Below are 20,024 nucleotides of genomic sequence, written 5' to 3' on the forward strand. Positions count from 1 at the left end.
CAAGATCTCTATGGTCAAGTAGTTAAGCATCTGCGATTCACTTTTGTGAGTACGTGGGCTTGATTCCCACAAATAAAGATCCAATTATTTACACAACCATATCTCTTGACCATAACAAATGAATCCATTAAGAATATAAACTGTCAAAAATCATCCAAAAATATTCCAAATTACTGCTCATAAAAACCGTCCATCCATCGATCTTTATTGAACAGATGTTCAAAAGAGAATCTATTTATCCTTCATCCACATCATATTTACTGCAGATACAAACGATTTAGTAGATAAAAATAAATTCTCACCGGATTTTCATAATTATAAACTTGCAAGCTAATTTAATTGCGATAATTACGAAATGGTACTTAATGAAGCGTAGCTAAAGTCCTCATCAGCTGTAAACAACATTTATTCAAACGTGTATATCAACATCTTCTGTCTAAAAATAGTCACTGAAGGGTTGAAACCTCCAAAAATAAATCCATCAAATGAAAAATGATCTTATGAATGCAGACGGAAAAGTAAGTGAAAAACATGAGATACCATCCGTAGCTGTATCATTTATTTTGTACACAGCAAAACACGAGGAGAAATTTCTCCGCTCAATCTATTTAAATGAAGCACAAATTCTTGCGAAGGTCATGAGAGACACATGTGTGATAAAGACGCAGCTTATTTTCTCAGTTGAATCTGATATTTTGACCGCTGTGGAACCTACGAAGATTTAAAATGAAATTTTCTTTCATTTTATTTCTTTTGGGACTTGTTGTGATAAACTGCAGTGCAACTTTGCATTCAAATATTCTGTTTCTTAGTGGTGTTGCTAGGTATCAGTAGGAAGTCATTAAAATCATTGATTCTGACTAAATTCCAACTGCTTTCAGCCCAAGTCATTACATTTACAATAAAGCATTTGCAGAGGCACTAGCATTACGTGGACACAATGTCACATTTGTCTCACCTGATGTCAGCAATAAAGTAATACAGAATTTCCATTATATCCATTTGGATCACGTTTATGAGCATTGCTACAAGTGAGTTAATAGTAAATTAATCAATTGTCAATAGAGTCTTCATGGAATGGAAAACACAAGGTTCCAAAGTGCATAGACATATTAGCGTCGACTTTCATCAGAGCATTAACTTCAAGTTGCAACCGTCGACTCGATTAGTCGTGCGATTAGTCGATCCTGTGCCTAGCTATAATCTTGACATTTGCGGAATTTCCCATGATATGCCAAGTATATAACTTGACCTAGAGTCGACCAATTGTATCCTGTTCTACTCTGGTATGAACCGCCTTCGAGCTCTGACTTACACGGTTTAAGGAACCTGTCATGACCGAAATCCTGAACAATTTTCAAACTATCCACAAAATGTCATTTACTTGACCAAAATCTATGATATTTAAGTCCCAATCAATAATTATGATTATTTCTTTCCGATAGTGATTCCGGTCACATAAACCTGCTAGACATGAGCAAGCAATCGCCATTAAAATATGTCATGTCGTTTCATCATTTCAATAAAATTTTGTGCGAAGGAATTAAAATGAGTAAAGGCATTGAAGTCATTAAAAAATATCCAAACAGCTTCAAATTCGATCTCGTCATTAATGATTACGTGTGCGGACCTTGTTTACTTGGCTTATTGCCAAAATTTAAATATCCACCGCTTGTGGGAATTTCCGCGTTCAATAACCCTCCATATACTGTTGATATTGTTGGTGGAGATAAGCTTGGATTGACAGTTAAGCCTTTTTATTTGCTGTATTATGACGAACAGATGAGTTTTGGTCAGCGACTGCATAATGGATTCATTAATTTCTTTGACTCTATGTGAGTATGAATTTTTTTTCCAGGATTAATCAGTGCTGAACATTTTTGTGTCTCTTAGTTATCGTAAATACTCAACAACCCCAGCAATTGATAAGCACATGAAGGAAATTTTCGGATCTGAAACACCTTATGCTGATGATTTAGACAAAAGAGCTTCAATTATGCTTGTAAATTCACATCCAGCTGTTGATTATCCAGAGCCATTGCCACAAAATATCATCCAAGTTGGTGGATTGCAAATTAATGATCCAAAAATCGTTCCTGATGACATCAATGAATTCATTAAAAAAGGCAAGAAAGGAACAATTTTAATGGCACTTGGAACTAACATCAAGTCTGATGAAATCGGAGACCATGCAATTATGAACATTATTGAAGCTTTTCGTCACATGCCTGATTATAACTTCTTGTGGAAGTTTGAATCACCTGCCATGCTCAAGGAACTTTCATCAAATGTCATGATTAAAGGCTGGCTGCCACAAAATGACATTTTAGCACATCCACATGTCAAAGCATTCATTACACATGGTGGACTGTTATCAACACATGAAGCTGTATGGCATGGAGTTCCAATGGTGATTATTCCATTCATTGCTGATCAACATAGGAACTGCTACAAATCAGTACAAAATGGAATTGCAGTTAAAGTTGATTATCATACGTTGAATTCTGAAAAATTGAGGAAGGCAATTGTGGAAGTTCTTCATAACCCAAAGTACCGCAAAAATGTCCAGCAAAGATCAAAATTATTTAAAGATCAGCCTGAAAAGCCACTCGAACGTGCAGTTTGGTGGTGTGAATTTATCATGAGACATCCTAAAATTACACATTTAAAGCCTACTGAATATAGTTTGCCATTTTTAGGATCACATTTTTGGGATATTAAGGTTGTTATTATAATGATCATGGTTACTATAGTTCTGGTTATTAGGATGATTTGTAGAACTGTGTTTGTTAAGCAAATTGTTGAAATATCAAAGAAAGAAATTGCGAAAAATGTTGAAGTTCCAAAACATAAAGTTCATTAGCATTATTGAAAAGTTGGTGAATTTTTCTGGACAGATTGTTAATATAGACAAGTGTAAATGTTCAGCAATGCTTAATGATCAAGAAAAATAAATTAGTGAATATTTTTTTCCCACCGATTTTCTAATTAAAATTTTTTTTTTGGATCTTTTGGATGTCATACAATACAAGTGTAGAAAGAGAAGGCACACATCATTTAAATGGCCAAAAATCCGGCAACAAGCCTACGTGATCTTGGTTCCAAACCAGATTTGATGAAGTCTAGCCTCAAGCTAGAGTCAAGTCGACCTTAGGCAGGAATTTTGTCAATTTCTACGCCGTGTGCCTTCCAGGAAAGAGGCATGGGAAATATGTTGTGTACTACAAAGACTTACAGAAACAAAAAATCTAGCTTGATATCAAAATGTCCCAAATTATTCTTTAAATTCGGGAAATTGTGACCGATTGAAGATGGAAGGATGATGAGGGAAAGCGAAGTAAGTTGACTATAGATACGCCCCTTTCGTAGTCACGAAGGATTCATTTCAACCTCGTGAAATTGTAATCATATGAAAACTGTCCCAATTTCTCGAGCTCTAAATTTTCTCTCCAAAAAACATCAATAAGTCATAGCATGAATCTGTTTATATTCCAATTTGCACTTAGAAAATTTAATAATTACATAATCAGATTAGATTTTCCGTGAAAATGATCAAAATGTTATATGAACTACATTATTACATCCCTCACAACTGTTCCTACATATAGTCACGAAAATCAATTCCATAGATACATCCTCGAATAGAGAAACTTTGAATTTAATTTCACAGAAACATCAAACATGTGTCACATTGATAAAAAAAAGGAAATATTAAAATGTAAGTACGACAAAATCTTCTTACAATAATTTAATTTTCATGTTTACCTTCTTTTCATCTTCCACAAAGCGAGCATGTATTTCAAACTCACACAAAATGCAAACATTCACAATCAATCATAAAAAAAATTGACAATTTTTCTCTTCCTTGTTTGCGGAATGAAAACACCAGCACAAAGCTCAATTTGATGCTTCAGAAAAATTTTATGGAAATTATTTTCAATTTTATTAAATCTACACGCACGAAAAGCACGTGTGTCGTGTGTTATTTTGAACGGAAATTGTTTGATGTGTGTTATTTCAACGGAAGAAGAAAAAATTCCATAAAAAGCAATGATTGTGGATTTTGTGGCTTTTGTGGAGATGGAAAAAAAATTGAACAATTTGCTACTTCTGAAGAAGAATTAATAACATTTTTTGTGGATTCAGATGGAATTTTTAATATGTTTTTATGAATTTCAATGAAATGTTTGTCTATGGAAATGTTAGTTAGTTTTTTGTAAGGAATCATGAAGCTCAATAATGGTAATGCCATTTTATGCATTATTTGGTACGCATATTTCTAATTATTGACATTTACGGTGTGTTGTAAGAGTATGAATGGAGAATTTTGAAGGTTAGGTTACGTAAAACGGAAGAATTTTGAGAGGATTTTGGGATTATTGCCTCAAACGCACCCCCTCACTCCTGTATTGATTCGGTATTGACTTCAGGGGTACTATATATGCTTTTCAGTTCCAGATTTAAAAGAACGTTGCATAATTAAGGTTTGTCGATGAGCAAAAGCTCGAATAGATATAAATACATTTGAACTAGGATTCATCCTTAACTGCAGACCTGTAGCCATGTATGAACTATAATGTACAGCCTTAAACGACCGGCTTACTCATTTAAACTACAGAACCTGCAGTTCTTAGCTGAACCCTAGTTAGAACTAGTTATAAATTGAACTGTAACCTGCGTTCCACTAGTATTTATTCCACTCGGGATAAAAGGATCAAAACAGGCAAAGAGACCGCTTTAAGGTTTCGTAGTGGTCTTTCTGTACCATGAAAGCATGCTCTGCATTTGTGACTAAGAATTAAAATAAAAAAAAGCCTGATATGACACAGCAACTAGTAAGAATCTAAATTAGCCTACAAAATCAAGTCATCAGCAATGACCAACACAAGTTATAATAAATTTTCAAATAAATTGACTACTCAAAATTCAATGACTAAACCCGAAAAACTTCTTCAATGCCAGCACCAAAATAATATTCATTACCCAACATCCTGTACATCGCAATATGATAAGAAACCTGAAAGAAGAACAGAAAAAGCTGATGGAGTTGAAAAAGCAACATCAGCAAAACTTTAATCTACCATATGGCACAGAAAGCCTCCAGAGATAGAGACGAGATGGAACTGATGGTGTGGATGAGAAAGGAAAAAAAAAACTTTTCATATTTCGATATAATATGTTAAAAAGGAAAATTTTTTTACATGAATTTTTAATGTCGACGCAACATAAGGACGCATAAATTTCCTCCTTCAATACGTACGTACGTATGTACATATATAGATACATAAATATATATTTTGTAAGCATAAATAAAATATTATTATTTGCATACGTAAAATCATCATACATTTTTCATATGAAATTCATGATACAAACGAGAGCTGAAAGCCAACATGAACATTTTTTCCTTCCACAACATATTTTGGCACACAAAAAAAAAAGAAGGGGGAAGAAGGAAAAAAGAAAATTTCGATCAATTTATTGGTGAAACTCAAAAGGCAATAAAAATTCAAATTGAAGCTTTTAGGCGTTCATGCGAGGCCACAAAGTGCTGAATCTTTCTCATTTTTATACAATAAATGTTATTCATATGCTACAGCATCCTAAAGTGATATTTCTTCTGCTCTCCTTTCCTTTTTATGATTCTTCTTATTTTAAACTGATCTCAATATTCTTCTTCTGACTGTGCTGTTATGTTCTTAATTTTTGAACGAATTTTTTGAAATGTGATGTATGAAGAGTTTGCGATTTTTGAAGGAATGAAGGCTGATTTGCTGAACATCGACTTATCTACAGACAAAAAGACAGGTTTAAGGAACCGTAGTGTTCTTTCTGTACCTTGAAATCATGTTCTTTACCTGTTAGGGCTTGGAGCTTAAAGAATAAGTCATCAACCGTTTGAATAGACAGCTTTTTCTGTGACACCAGAGGTAAAAGTAATCTGTGAAGGTAGTCCTTTCGCAATTTCCAACCTTCGACCGATGACCGATTTTTTCTGTTCTATAGGCAGAATGTGGCAAATTGCCCAAGGAAAAATCGCAGTTAAATGGATTAGTAACCGACCAAACTTAGCTTGTGCCGACTCAATTAGTCACAAAATTAAAATATTAAAAAAACATTCAAGTTCCTCCCCAAAATGCATCCAGATCCAGCTACAAGAACAAAATAAAACTAATTTGAATTCGCCACTATGCCTGCCAATATATCAACATATCTACCATTTCTTTTCATTCTAAACCCTTTTTTTTAGATACATGTAAAATACATTGAACATCACGTACCAAAAAATTCTAACATACAGCATACAATTTATGTGGAATTTTCTCGCTCGACCTGATGTCGAATATGTTCATTCCATTTCTTCTACTTGTATGAAATGGTCATCGTAAGGACGTGAGTAAAATGATCCATTACGTATTTTATGTGTGTGTATTTTTATTTTATTTCCTTCAAGAAAGAAAAAAATTGATGGTCTGAAGGAACAAGAAAGTCTGAAGAAATAAAATAACAATTTCTTATGTGTTCTTCGGCAATTTTTCATCGAAAAAGGACAATTTATATTGCAAACATTATGTATTGCATGATACACATTATATAACATGTGTTTACATGAACACGATTTGTGAATTAATTTCCGTAACATTACGCTTTCATGGTTCCTTACTTTGGCACATTTTTTAAGGGATAAACGATGAAAAATGGGAATCAATTTTGAGGGATTTTGTTTATTTTTTTAGAATTTTTGAACTTAAAATCGATTGAATGTTAAGTTAGTGGAGTGGAAATTAAGGTATTGAGTCATTTATTAAGGAATCTGTCCATGTCGGGACGAGGCCTCTATGGTCGAGTAATTAGGCAACAAGCCGAGAATCTATGATCATTGTTGAGTGGACCTGAGTTCAAATCCTATCAGAATTGGATTGCCTAATTGTTAGATCAAAATTAGACTAGGATTTTGTATGAAAAGTCCGACTCAGGTAGCTTCTAGTCGAGTCCCGCTCCCTTTCTAAGAGCATTACCGTAATAAGTGATCAAACCCCTTACTATAGCTTCCATAAGAATCAGTAAAACTTTTCATTATTTTATTAATTTCATCATCGCTGTACAATTTTCATTCATTTACAATTCTTCTCTCTTGTCTTTTTTTTTTATTAAGTTTAATTTTCAACGAAGAAACTTAAAGAATTATAATGATAATAAAAAGATGTAGCAAGTCTAATGAGATGAAGCAATAACCTAGCTTAAGTAATTAAAAGAGAAAGTTTCTTCAAAGTTAGTTAAATTACACTTAATCAAATCGACAAGTAAGTGAGGAATAATTTAAATATGATGAAGTTTCTCTGAGTTCAATGATGTTTATTCGGTATTAATTAGATTCAATCATAGTCGATAAATTAACACTTTGAGGCATTTTTAAGTAAATTTGGATATTAAGTATTGAACTTCTAGTGATGACTTTTATAGAGATCATTGGCAATTTTTGCAAATGCATCAAGAATTTTCATAATTTCTCTTCAATTCTAAGCGTATAAAAGCTTAAATAGCGATTCTAAGGCATTTCACATTGATCTGATGCTTCTTGATACTAGACTTTTCCAGGAGTAACTGGAATGATATCTGATATACAATGCCAGTTGAGCGGCAAAGTCAAATAGCACAGTGCATGAAGAAGTCCAAGATTTCGGACTCGAAACAATGATATACTTATCAATTCCACATCCTTTCCCGGATACTTATACTAGTGTTTACTAGAGCATCGCTACGTCGCTGTATTGAATACAACTTGCGAAGTTGCTTAAAAGGCACCGTTAAGACTTATTTCGATCGGATTTTACGGTGAAAACGAAAGTTCGCAACCCTTGTGCCACTCTAGCTCATTCCTGAAAGACAATTTCTAGTGAAAATCCTCACAATTTCTTGTACACAATACATATGCATCATGTCACTTGTTCTATGTATCTTCAACTAGCGGCAATGAATATAAAATCCATAAAACTGCACAACTATGAACATAATTTACAATTAAAAGAATTTTAAAATTGAAATTTTCTTCATTACATGCCAAAAAAATTTATAATCCATAACGTCCCACATCAGACATTATCATTGTCATCGTCAAAGACTGAAAAAAAATTTGCTACAGCAACAATAAAATAATTTTAATCAAAAAAGTTTGCAAAACTTATTAAAAAATTATATGTTGGTATGTCAAAAAGATTAAAAATGTGGAAGTAGACGATGGAGATAACGAGAGAAAGAGAATTAAAACTTTTTAATCTAGTTACATATCATAGAAAATCACATTATGGATATCCAAAAGTTTTAATAAATTTTCATGTCTTCTTTTTTATTCTTTATGTCTCAGCACAATTAAAGCCTCGTAAATCAAACACAGAAAACCATAAAATTGGTTCTATTGAAATATGCAGGCAGACAGAAGCATAAAGTCACACTTAATGCTGAAAAATCCTTTTGGCAAACAATTCAACTGGAAAATTTTTTCCGTCTTTTTCATTTCTCTCTTATTTTTTTGTTATCTCATATTTGACAGCATGATTACCCACATAATTGTGGATGATGCGTAGATTTATACTTTTGGATATGAATATATTTAGATAAGAGGAATTAGTTTATAAGAAGAAGAAAGGAATTTTAATTAGATTGATTTTTAAATTTCTGTGATTTTATGGTTTGGAATGCTGATAAGAAATTGAGATTTGTGCTTAATTCAGTGTTGTTCAAACTGCGTGCCGCGGTACACTAATGCTGTTTTTGGAAATGCGCTGATTCGCATGCCGTGAGAAGTTTCCGTCATGGTTGTCATCAAGGTGAGCTCAGGCATAAAAAAGAATATAGGCAACACTGGTTTAACAGAACATAGGTGTAGATAGAAACAGCTTTAAATGCAATCTCAGGGGGATCATGGATTACAATTGAGCTACGACCAGCAGAATAAGTAAGTATGCAATAGTAAGAATAGTTTTAAGAAGAGATGATTAATTTTTAACCTTAATTCCATTGGAACTTAATCACAATCAAACGAAATCCTTAAAAATGCTGCCTCATAAATATGTAAATCATCATGACATGTCAAACCTTAACACCACCATCAAGTTTAATTTATTCTATTTACAGCATATAGGATCATTACGATCATAAAACTTCCAGCAAAACTTTCTCCTCAAAATCTTTAAAAATTTCTCATTGTCATTCTGATTTCTTGTTTTGATTTATTCATTCATATATCTTTATGGTTATCATATCCTCCTTCCTGTATTCCTTTACATTACAATTTATAAGAAAAACTTTCTCATTCTCAGACATTTCTTTTTTCATGCATTTTAAAGTAAAACTTTTTATTGTGTTTTGTTTCACAATTTTTCTTAACCTTCATTGTTAGTTGATGAGAGTCTTTGTGACTTTCAAGTTGGTAAGTAAAAGTTTTTTACTTTATTTACTCCCAAGATAAATCTTGGCTTATTTAATGTTGAAAAGATTTAAGGAAGTGTGCTACTTACCATATTGTAGTTTATAAGAAAATATTATTTAAGGTAGGAATAATGCTGTAGGTGAAAATGAAAAATGAAGCAATCATGGAATTGTTAAGGAACAAAATCGATTTAAAAGGCATTTTGATGGGCTGTAATGACGTATATCGGGCGCATCAACGTGCATTTTCGAATTCTAGAGCTACATTCTTAAACACATCAACTCCTTGTAGTATCCGAGCGACATCAATGGAAAATGCCCTGACAAAACTCATTTCCCGAACATACAAGGAACATGCCGATGAGTAGGCTCACAAAATAGAGAATGCTGAATTATTTTGATTGCGCATACTCACGAGTTATCTCGCTTAAGTGAGGATGTTCACTGTTAGGAGTAAGACCTGCTGATTCAACCAGAACTCAGCTTTTACTAACACTAAACGTCCACTTCTTCCATTTTTAAACCATGTGCCCATGATGCAGAATGAGTCGTGTCAAAGCCTCTTGTGTCTCTCGGGTTAAAATACATTTTCATAGAAAAAATATGACAAAAGAATTTCACGCTCAATTCCTACCTTAAAGTCTCTCCAAAATTCTCTTTATTATCACAACATACTCAATCCTTATCAATCCACTTAACTGCAAAAGATAACTCTCATACATGTCTACAACATTCATTTTTTGTGTAGGCATCAATCGATTAACATCTTACATAAATAGAAACAGGAACAGAAATGAGCAGGAAGAAGGCATTGGTGATAATAGCTACCGGTTCGGAAACTGTAGAAATTGTAGCGCCTACAGATATTTTAAGAGGATGTGGTGTAAGTAAACGGAACAAAGTTTTAATCTTATCATAAAAGGCATTAAAGCTTTAATTTGATATTTTCTAGTTGGAAGTAACAATAGCATCGATTCATGGCAATGAACCCGTAAAAGCATGCGATGGAATTTTGATTGTACCGGACATTGCACTCAAAAATGCTGATAAGGATGCTTATGATGCAATAATTCTTCCAGGTGGACTGACAGGTTCACCGAATATGTCGCAATGCGAACTTGTCGGTGACATTTTAAAGCATCATCACGATAAGGGTAAATTAATTGCCGCAATTTGTTTGGGACCGACGGTTTTACATGCAAACGGAATTGGCTTTGGACGAAAAATAACATCATATCCGCCCGGGAAGGAATTACTTTCCGAAAAATATGATTATGTGGAAAATCCAATCGTACAAGATGGAAATATCATAACATCGAGAGGTCCAGGAACTGTTTGGAATTTTGCATTAAAAATTGCAGAAAATCTAGTTGGAATTGAGGAAACAAAAAGAGTTGCGGAGAGGAATTTACTGTCTGAATTTCTAGATAAGAAGACTTTTAAGTGAGAAATGTGCATGTGAATAGTTAAATAAAGTTTTAATAGATATTTAACAGAATTGGAATCAGCACTATTAAATTTTATATCTTCAGCTTAAAAATCGTGAGTTTGCACATCCATAAAATTCGATGATTATTGAATCTATTAAGTAACTTTTGTTTGTTTTTATTGATAACCTTATCGCCTTCTCTCTGTATGTGGCTGCTCATTTGTTTACTATCAAAAATAGCCATGAGGTGTTCATTATCACTAAGTTTATTTTTGTGTGATTTTTTTGAAAGGTGATTAGAAAGTATTAAGATAATAAGATTGATTGAAGATACATGCATGGGCACTTGAGTACTCGAGGACCATAGCAAAGTATTGTGAATTAAGTAATCTGCAAATCTTAAGTAAAGTATGAGATGGAATATATTTGGCAAATATGAATGAACTGACATCTAACTCGATCGAAACGGCAGCCAAATGATAGCCTCATGGCATTCAAGTGGCAATTTTTATGGCTGTTTACATGAAAGTTACCACTTGGACTCCAAATGGCAATAAATTGGCTGCCATGAATAATTTGGAGTAACATAAAAAATTATAGTTCGTCCAAGAGTCGCATTTAAGAGGCGTAGGCTAGCAGTTATTGATTGTAACTTTAAGCTCGTCCAAGGATGCGGTAGTGCGTTTTTTCACAGCATGTTTAGAATCTTTGGATAGGTCCCGAGTAGTCCTACTCACATCCCACGATGTTCAATCGATTGCACTTAACATTACGCTATCGGAGGTTAACCGACTACATCACAATATACAACTTATACATCTTCGGTATCTCCCTTACTACTACACTCCCAATGATGTACCGTTGTAAGTCTTTTACAGTAATGTAATTCCAACAGGAATATAAATATTAGTACTAAATGTAAATGAGTCAGCCACAATATTTATCGATTATCTTCAAATAATCCTCAAAATCTTTGAACTACTTCACTGACTCTCATTCTTATAAGAACTTCCACCTTAATATTCAAGACACAAAAGCTGAATAATCTTTAAATTATGCCGATCAAATTTCTCGCCATCCAATTTACATACACACCTTTCAATTTTAATTAAAAGGAATGCGAGAAAATTTTTTAAGCTCCAACTTGAAATTTAATCCAAAAAAATTGTGAAGGAGGAAGTAACAAAAAAATGGAGCAACTTAATCCCACGAACTCTTCTTTTTACGTAATAAATTATTAAAAACACTTCATATCTTGCCTCATATTCGTCTCATATTTCCCAATTGTAAGCTTACTTACATGGTGTTACGTATATAATTCTATACATATGGAAGTGAGAAGAAAAAAAAAAGTCCCTACATGCATACATGAGAGGAATATAATGATCCTCCTCCTACATAGCACAAATGTAATGTAAGCGCATTTGCTGTGCCATGTTTTAAAATCATTTCTTCAAAAATTCATATCATGACCTAAATTTATACTATATATGTACAATATGATTATGAGAGTATGTTCATCACACATAAAACTTTCATCCCTTTTTTTTCAGCTCAGCTTCCCTTCCTCATTCAAGTGATGATCATTTTTCTGCATCATCAGCCGCACCAAACATAAATTTATTATGGCTCATGAATTGTATGAGCAGGGAGATGAAATAATAGAGGTGGATGTAGAACATGCTGAATATTGGACATAATATAAGTTCAATGGATTTAATCATGCGAAATTATCATTGTAGTTCATCAATAATAAATACCTATAGGACGGATATAGGAGTAATTGTGTGTGAATCATTATTCGGGTGGGAAAAATTTATGCAAAAAGATTTGAGCTGGTTATTGTGGGTAAGGTTGGGGGGAATATTAGGCACTATGGCACATGTTGTTCTTTGGGGTTTGTGCCATACTATTGAGGCTTTTGTAGACTTGATGGTCACAGTTTGGCATTGAGTACACTCAAAAAAGAGCCTGATGTCATCATGGTCTTGTTAGGGAGCTAGGAAAGCTGTCTTGAAGCCATTATCAATGCTGCTGCTATTTTGACTAAATTTTGACCAAATTGTCAAAGAAATTGAGCAATACACATCCATAATTTGGTATAATTGCTGAAAAAATGCTCAAACTAGGGTTAGTTAGAAATTGCAAAATTGTAGACACGAACTGACGAATTATGACTGCTTCAGTCTAAAATTACAGATATGTACATCTAAAGTGCAAGAAGGGCAAGCATGCAAACAATGGCCGACCCCTAGTTCAAGCTCCTAAGCATTTGAATTAGAACACTTGCGCCACTAATCCAAAAGCCTCACAGTCTCCCCAAGCTTATTTAAGCTCCATAAATGCATGCACAAAATACATCATTTAATAAAATAATATTGTGAATAACAGCCTAACCAAAAATACTCTCAATAAATTGCATAGCATAAAGTATATACAATTTTTTCTCATTAATTTCATTAAATAATGGATGTATAATGTCGGACACAATAAGCAATAGTGTAAATCCATTCATCAATTTGCGATAAAAGAAGAAAATGATTTGTGAATGCAACATTAATTAAAATGTGTTACAATAGCCCCATTCATTTTAATGATTCATATCCTTCAATTGTATATGATGGGATAAAATCAACACGTCAATAGACTTGTAATAACAATAATAAGAATGAGCAAACAATTTCACAACAAACATGGAATATTAAGTACTAAATTACACTACTCATAGGATGTGTATATGGAACAATAAAAGGCATTTTGCAGCATAAAGCAACAGGACAGAAAAGAAAAGCGAGAACTTCTTTTTTCTTGTTTGGCTAGTGTTCAAGTTTCATTCTCTTCACATTATGTGGATTATGTATCATCTTTATTACCTTTTTTTGTAGGAGCACTTTACCACAATAACTTCTCACTTCAACTACAATTCATTTCAGCTACTCGTGTTGAATGATTTCTTCTCCTCTCTTTTTTTAATTCTTTCATTCTCGTGCTTTTGTCGATGTTATGATGCTACTCATTTTATGGAATGTGGATGCTTCTGTGAATCATGAACAGTAAAAATAAAAATTCTCTCAATTGACGATAATGCAATTAGGTGATGAACATGATTGGATGTGTTTATGATGATAAACCGATTTATTGACTCTGTCATGAAGTTAGAGAGCTGATCATGTTGTGAGATATGAGAGAACTAATCAATGAGATTATGGATAAATGATGAGACTTGTTATGTAGATCAGATGATTGTACCCGAACAGACAGGGAGCATGCTCATGAAATTCAACATGCTTAATTAAATTGATTGAGTACACTCATGCAGAGTAACACGAATACAACCATATGGAGGTTAATTCCATTTGGAGTTTACTTACTTACTTCTCTGGCAGTACAGATCAACTGTGATTCATGGCTTCCCTCAGATGTCGCCTATTGCTGGTTCTATCGCCGACTTCCGCCTGCCAATTGCCAATATCAAATGCATTGCTGTCTCTATCGACAGCAACTTCTTTCCAGGAGTTCTTCGTTTTGTGTTTAGTGTGACTACGGTCATGATTAGTTAGGGTACATTTTTAGCAATCTTAGATCGAAATATCTCTGATATGGCTCTAGCATGATGCAGTATTTAAAACGAATCCGACATTAAGTCAGAATCACGCCGACCTGAAGCATAATTAACTAATTACTATTATATTGCACAGCATTTGATCACAATATTCATAACAATTCTACAGAAAACAATTTACTAAATTGGAAAAGCCAACACAAAAAAGCATAAAAAATTTAATTTTATTATTGTGTGAACAAAAAATTCATTTAAGATTGAGAAGAATTCCTGAACTTTTGAAACAATAAAACTTTTCAATTTAAGAAAAATGAAAAACTGAACGAAAATTTTTCTTCATTTTCCCTAGAAAAATTAATTTATTTTTTGCAAATAGCAAATGAAATTTTCCCAATTACCATTAAGTATGTTAGTTGTAGAAACTATTTCCATCCATATATGGTACAGACACACAAGGAACACTTGGAAGTGCAGGAAGAGTGAAATTAAATTTTCTCAAAAAATTTGTTCCCCTCAAAACTGCTGTTTCAATGCTAGTAGAGGATGTGAAAAGTTTTATTATGTGTTATTGAAGAACTCACAAACACATTTGAGCTTTCATATACTTTGAAATTAATTAAATTAGTTTTTGCCATATTCCTCATTCCATACTTTTTCTAAAGTTCTATTCTCATCAAGTGTATTTTAGACATACAAGTTGAAGATGACTAACTTTTTTTCCTTCCCCTTTCTTCTAACTCAATCGGGTGAGTTTTTAGGCTTAGAAAATTAAAGTTGTTTTTGGATGTTCATTTTCTAGACTCAATGTATGAATTTTGATGTAGTTTAGGTTGTGAGACACTAATGTGATGGTTTGACAGCATTTGGTGATGTTGGTCTGTTAAAAAGCTGATTTTGGTACCAAGCTGACCCAATTCAAGCTTCATGACATTAAAGAATGGAGTTCTTGGTATAATATTTATCTCCAGTTGAGTGTCGAAGTGGTTCGGTGACGTAACTGCTTCGTTTTTAGAGACTTAATCATTGAAAATCAGCTCAGCGATCATCGGTTAAAGAGGTGATTCACAGTCTCTTTTTGTAGAATACAGGCAGAAATGTCAATGAAACAGGAGCTCTGATTCGACTATAAATCATTCCAGCCATGTACAAGCTACCTAGTCTATCATCTAAACAAGCCTCCCTCAAGTCTTCCAAAAATTGACAGCAAAATTGCTAAAATACCAGCTTCAAATAATAGTCATAAGTATCATTTAAAAAATATTCAGCTTCAAGCTAGACATAAATTGGTCAGTCAAATAATGCATCAGCATCCAATTTTGAATTTGCCAACTCCACTCGACTGACCATAGCAACATTTACTGCCATACAATGCCACTTTTTGAAAAAACACATTTTCATACAAAACTTCAAAATTGCATCCATCAGTTTAAGCATCATTGCCTTAAAATTTCATTCTAAAGCAGCAACTCATAGAGAATAAAAATGGCATTTACCCTCGATTCCAAAAAAAAATTTGTGCATTTCACTCAATAAAACTTTTTCTTCACACTTTCATCCACCCACAAATGACTCTCCATTTTTCGTTATTTGATGATATATGTATATACACATATTTCGCAATCACACACACGACTAGTATGGTAAAAAGTCTTGCACAAAATGATGATGCTTGAATCGAGCATACAATTAAATTAGAATTTCATTAGTACAATAAATCGCATATTTCTGATGAGATATACGAAAAAAAGAACTATCTATGTGTGTTTTTGGAAGTGCTTTTTGTGAATATTAGAATTTGTAGACATGTATGCATAGTGTATGACTTGAAAAAGACTGTGGCTAAATCAATAACTGCAAATTGAACATGACGATGAGACACACAAAAATAGCATGCAGCTGATGATGATGATGATATTGCTGTCTAAATAGACATTGAAATGTTTATTTATAAAAGAAGAAACAGCAGTCGTAGCAAGAAAAACAACAGAATTGACATTCATAAGACTGTCACACATAAAATGGTTGTTGAACATGCAATTTACGGTTTATTCAACTTAATTCAGCTCACTTTTTTTTGGAGTTGTTAAGAAAACAGCAGAAGTGAGATGAAAAATTTTCATTTTTAAGGGATTATTGGAACTGCCGCTTATGAACATTTTTTATGCTGTATTTGAATTTTTTGAGGATTAAAAAACAGAGTAAATGTTCATTTTTTGAGTGAGAAACGTGTATGGTATGACGTAGCTGCTATACTTTGACAATATTTAATGTTTCAGGAACTCTTCAATTTTCAGTCCAGGATCTTCAAATCCTGGTTTCCTCTCAGGGAAACAAATCTAGTCCTAGACCAGAGCGAGACCTGCATAGCAAGGGATTTAAGGAAAAACTGACATTAAATTGACTTAACATGCACGTTAAGGCACCGATACGTCGCCGTGTTGACACAAAAGTATCAAATAGACATGAGAGTACTTTCAGACACTGTGACGGCTGTTTGCAAATCATTTCATCATCATGTTTCATCTTAAATAGCCCAAAACCTAGTGACATCTCAACAGAACTGACAAAATTATGTCTAAATTCTAAGAAACTAAGCAAAAGCTTGTACACTATGACAGCACTAGTCACATGCCATTTACACTTAAATTTGTAACCCATAGAAATATTTTTTAAAAACCTGCAAGGAAAATCCCATTGCATTATGAAGTATTTACTTCGAAAAAAACATTAGCAATAAAGCTTTTAGAAGCACCACACAATTTCCATCCTCTTTTATCTTCCTCACAGTGACATAAAATTGAACAACTTAATCTGCAGTTCCATAAACTACGAAGCTTTTTTCAGTGAGAAAATTAGCTGTTAAATGTTGAGTTCATTTTCAAATTTGTTAAAGTGCTTCTGGATTCCATTAAATATTTAAATAAAGAGTCTCGACTGTGCAATTTCGCTGTTGATGAAGATGAAAAGGCGAAAATGACTCGAAAATTAGAGAGCTCTAAAATGGATGGGATGGGAGTTTTTGATGATATAGATCAGTGTTGGGCAACCTTTGTCCACAAGTGTGCCATGGCAACATGCCGTGTGCGGTTTCAGTCTTGGCTTACTACTTAGGAATGTCGTACCACAACATAGACTGTCCATCAGCGATTTACATCAGTGTCAACTAGTCATCAGTGATTCAATTCCATTCGTGAGCAGCAATTCCTCAAAAAATTCCCATTTTCAATTCCAAAATCACCTCCACACCTCCAATTTACGTCACAAAAAATGCAATAAAACTGCAACTGCACTCAAATCTAATGGACTTTACAACAGTATACTTATCTAATTGATAATCGGCAGTGATTATCAGCACAAAATGTACACAGAAGCATATCATATCAGTACAAAACACTTTTCAATTCTTCTTATCTTATCGGATCTAAAACATTTAATTGCCATTAAAAAATTAAAAAAAGCATTCAGTCATTGAAAATGTCGTGGCTTGAACAAACGGACGAATATTTTCGTGATTTAAATTTGTGGAGTTTGTGGGTTGATCGAGCATACTTAAATGTCAGTAATGGACGTGAAACGGATTATTTTTTATACAGTTTGGCATCAAACTGCATACGATGTCCATATAGACATTTGAGGAATGTGACAGCAAGCAGTGATACCGTGATTGTTGTAAATACACAACGACCAATAGAATTCAAACTTTTTGACAAGCATAAAGGCAGTCATGTGTTTCCAAATCAATCAAATGATGGACTTTTATGGGGCGACACACCAAAAATGGGTCAATTTGGAGTCTACGATTTAATACTAGATCCAAGCGGAACTAACCGATTTGAAGTAGCACTAGAGCCAGTTCCAATTTATTGGTGTATGAAGCCTAAAATAAATTATCTTATCGTGAAAAATTTCATGTTTTAAATCTTACAGCTATTTTGGTCATTGCCGTGATTATTGTTGCTTTCTACTGGCTGTGCAAGGGCATTAATCATTTTATCTTATCACGATGGAGAAATAAGGCTGATGGAAGTGAAGAAACGACGAAGAAAAGATTAAAAAGTTTGGATATTTTTAGAGGAATTTCGATGGTTTTGATGATTTTTGTTAATTATGGTGGCGGATTTTATTGGTGGACGGGACATGCCGATTGGAATGGATTTTTAATTGCGGATGTCGTTTTTCCTTGGTTCTTATTCATCATGGGTGTTTGTATTCCCATGAGTATTAGATCCCAATTCATGAGAAAAATTGCGACGATCAAAATTGTACAAAGGATAATGACGGTGAGTTTTTAAGTAGTTGCTGGATATTAAGGCTATAAATAGAACTTCCAAATAACTGCCTTATGTCACTCGACAAGAATATTTCCATGAAAATTCATTAAAATCTAAAATTATCCATTTTCTCCTCACAGCGTTCAGTTCTCTTATTCCTCATTGGACTCTGCATGTTTGCACAAAGTGTGATATTTTCGGAAGTTCGAATCATGAATGTTTTACAACGATTTGCAATTGCATATCTTGTTGTGAGTTTGGTTCATGTTGCGTTTGTTGAATATCCAGAATATAGAGCCCCAGAACTTTTTGATGACTTAAAGTTAATATGGAAGGAATGGATTGTAATGCTTGGCATTGTTGCAATCCATACAGGAACTGTTTTTGGGATAAAATTAGATGGATGTGACCGCGGATATGTTGGACCAGGCGGTACTCATGAATTTATAAGCAATCCATTATGTACTGGTGGATTAACTGGCTTTGTAGACCGTGCAATACTGACAGAAAACCACATGTTTCAGTGGGCAACCATTCGATCGATTTATGAAGCTACACAAGTATTCGATCCAGAAGGAATTTTCGGATCATTGACGACAATTTTTCATGCATTCTTGGGACTACAATGTGGAGTCATTTTAATGGTTTATCGGGATCATAAGGACCGTCTATATCGATGGCTGATATGGGGGACGGTATTGACTATTCTGACTCTTATCCTGACATTCTGCAGCATTGAAGACGCACCAATTCCAATTAATAAAAATTTATGGTCATTAACTTATGTGACTGCAACATCAGCATCCTCATTCTACTTGCTAGCACTTATATACTATATTGTTGATGTAAAGGAAATTGGTGATGATGTATGGACAATATTCCAATATCCAGGCATGAACGCAATTCTCATTTACATAGGACATTTAATTCTCGACAAACATTGGCCATTCCATTTCTATGTCGAACGCATGAACACCCACTTCATATACTTATTAAAAAATGTTTATACCTGTATTATTTGGATATTAGTTGCCCACATACTATACCGTAAGAAGATCTTCTTCAGTCTTTGAATTCTCTTTTTATGTAAATAAAGCACAAATGAAATTTATTTAAATGAAAATTTCCTTTAATTACTCTCTTCAATGGAAATTGAGTTGACTACGACATAATATAATTAAAACATTTTCATTCCTTTAGCCTTAAGTGAACAAACACCACATTGACTCACCATGGTAAATGTAAATGATAAGGTGAGGGTATGCTAGAGTAGGAGGTAAGTAAAAGAAAAAAATATTATTAACACAAGTAAAATTAAAATTCAAAGTATGCA

At 33.5% G+C, this 20,024-nt stretch overlaps 3 protein-coding genes across 3 annotated transcripts; all 3 read left to right on the forward strand.

Moving 5' to 3' along the window:
* The first annotated feature begins 669 nt into the window (after positions 1–669).
* On the forward strand, positions 670–2,994 carry LOC139089768 (UDP-glucosyltransferase 2-like). The gene is made up of 4 exons (XM_070639371.1): positions 670–824; positions 882–1,031; positions 1,446–1,835; positions 1,894–2,994. The coding sequence occupies exons 1-4, from the start codon at positions 727–729 to the stop codon at positions 2,861–2,863; spliced, it is 1,608 nt and encodes a 535-aa protein (XP_070495472.1). The 5' UTR covers positions 670–726; the 3' UTR covers positions 2,864–2,994.
* A 7,151-nt stretch (positions 2,995–10,145) lies between these two features.
* Positions 10,146–10,933, forward strand: LOC139089782 (protein dj-1beta-like). The gene is made up of 2 exons (XM_070639388.1): positions 10,146–10,312; positions 10,382–10,933. The coding sequence occupies exons 1-2, from the start codon at positions 10,223–10,225 to the stop codon at positions 10,874–10,876; spliced, it is 585 nt and encodes a 194-aa protein (XP_070495489.1). The 5' UTR covers positions 10,146–10,222; the 3' UTR covers positions 10,877–10,933.
* Positions 10,934–17,894: 6,961 nt separating this feature from the next.
* On the forward strand, positions 17,895–19,814 carry LOC139089991 (heparan-alpha-glucosaminide N-acetyltransferase-like). Its single transcript, XM_070639656.1, has 3 exons — positions 17,895–18,288; positions 18,348–18,700; positions 18,832–19,814. The coding sequence occupies exons 1-3, from the start codon at positions 17,895–17,897 to the stop codon at positions 19,762–19,764; spliced, it is 1,680 nt and encodes a 559-aa protein (XP_070495757.1). The 3' UTR covers positions 19,765–19,814.
* Positions 19,815–20,024: the final 210 nt, after the last annotated feature.

Source organism: Chironomus tepperi, unplaced genomic scaffold (assembly GCF_022539635.2).
Source record: "Chironomus tepperi strain 1889 unplaced genomic scaffold, CSIRO-AGI_Ctep_v1 contig_196, whole genome shotgun sequence".
Lineage (NCBI taxonomy): Eukaryota > Metazoa > Arthropoda > Insecta > Diptera > Chironomidae > Chironomus > Chironomus tepperi.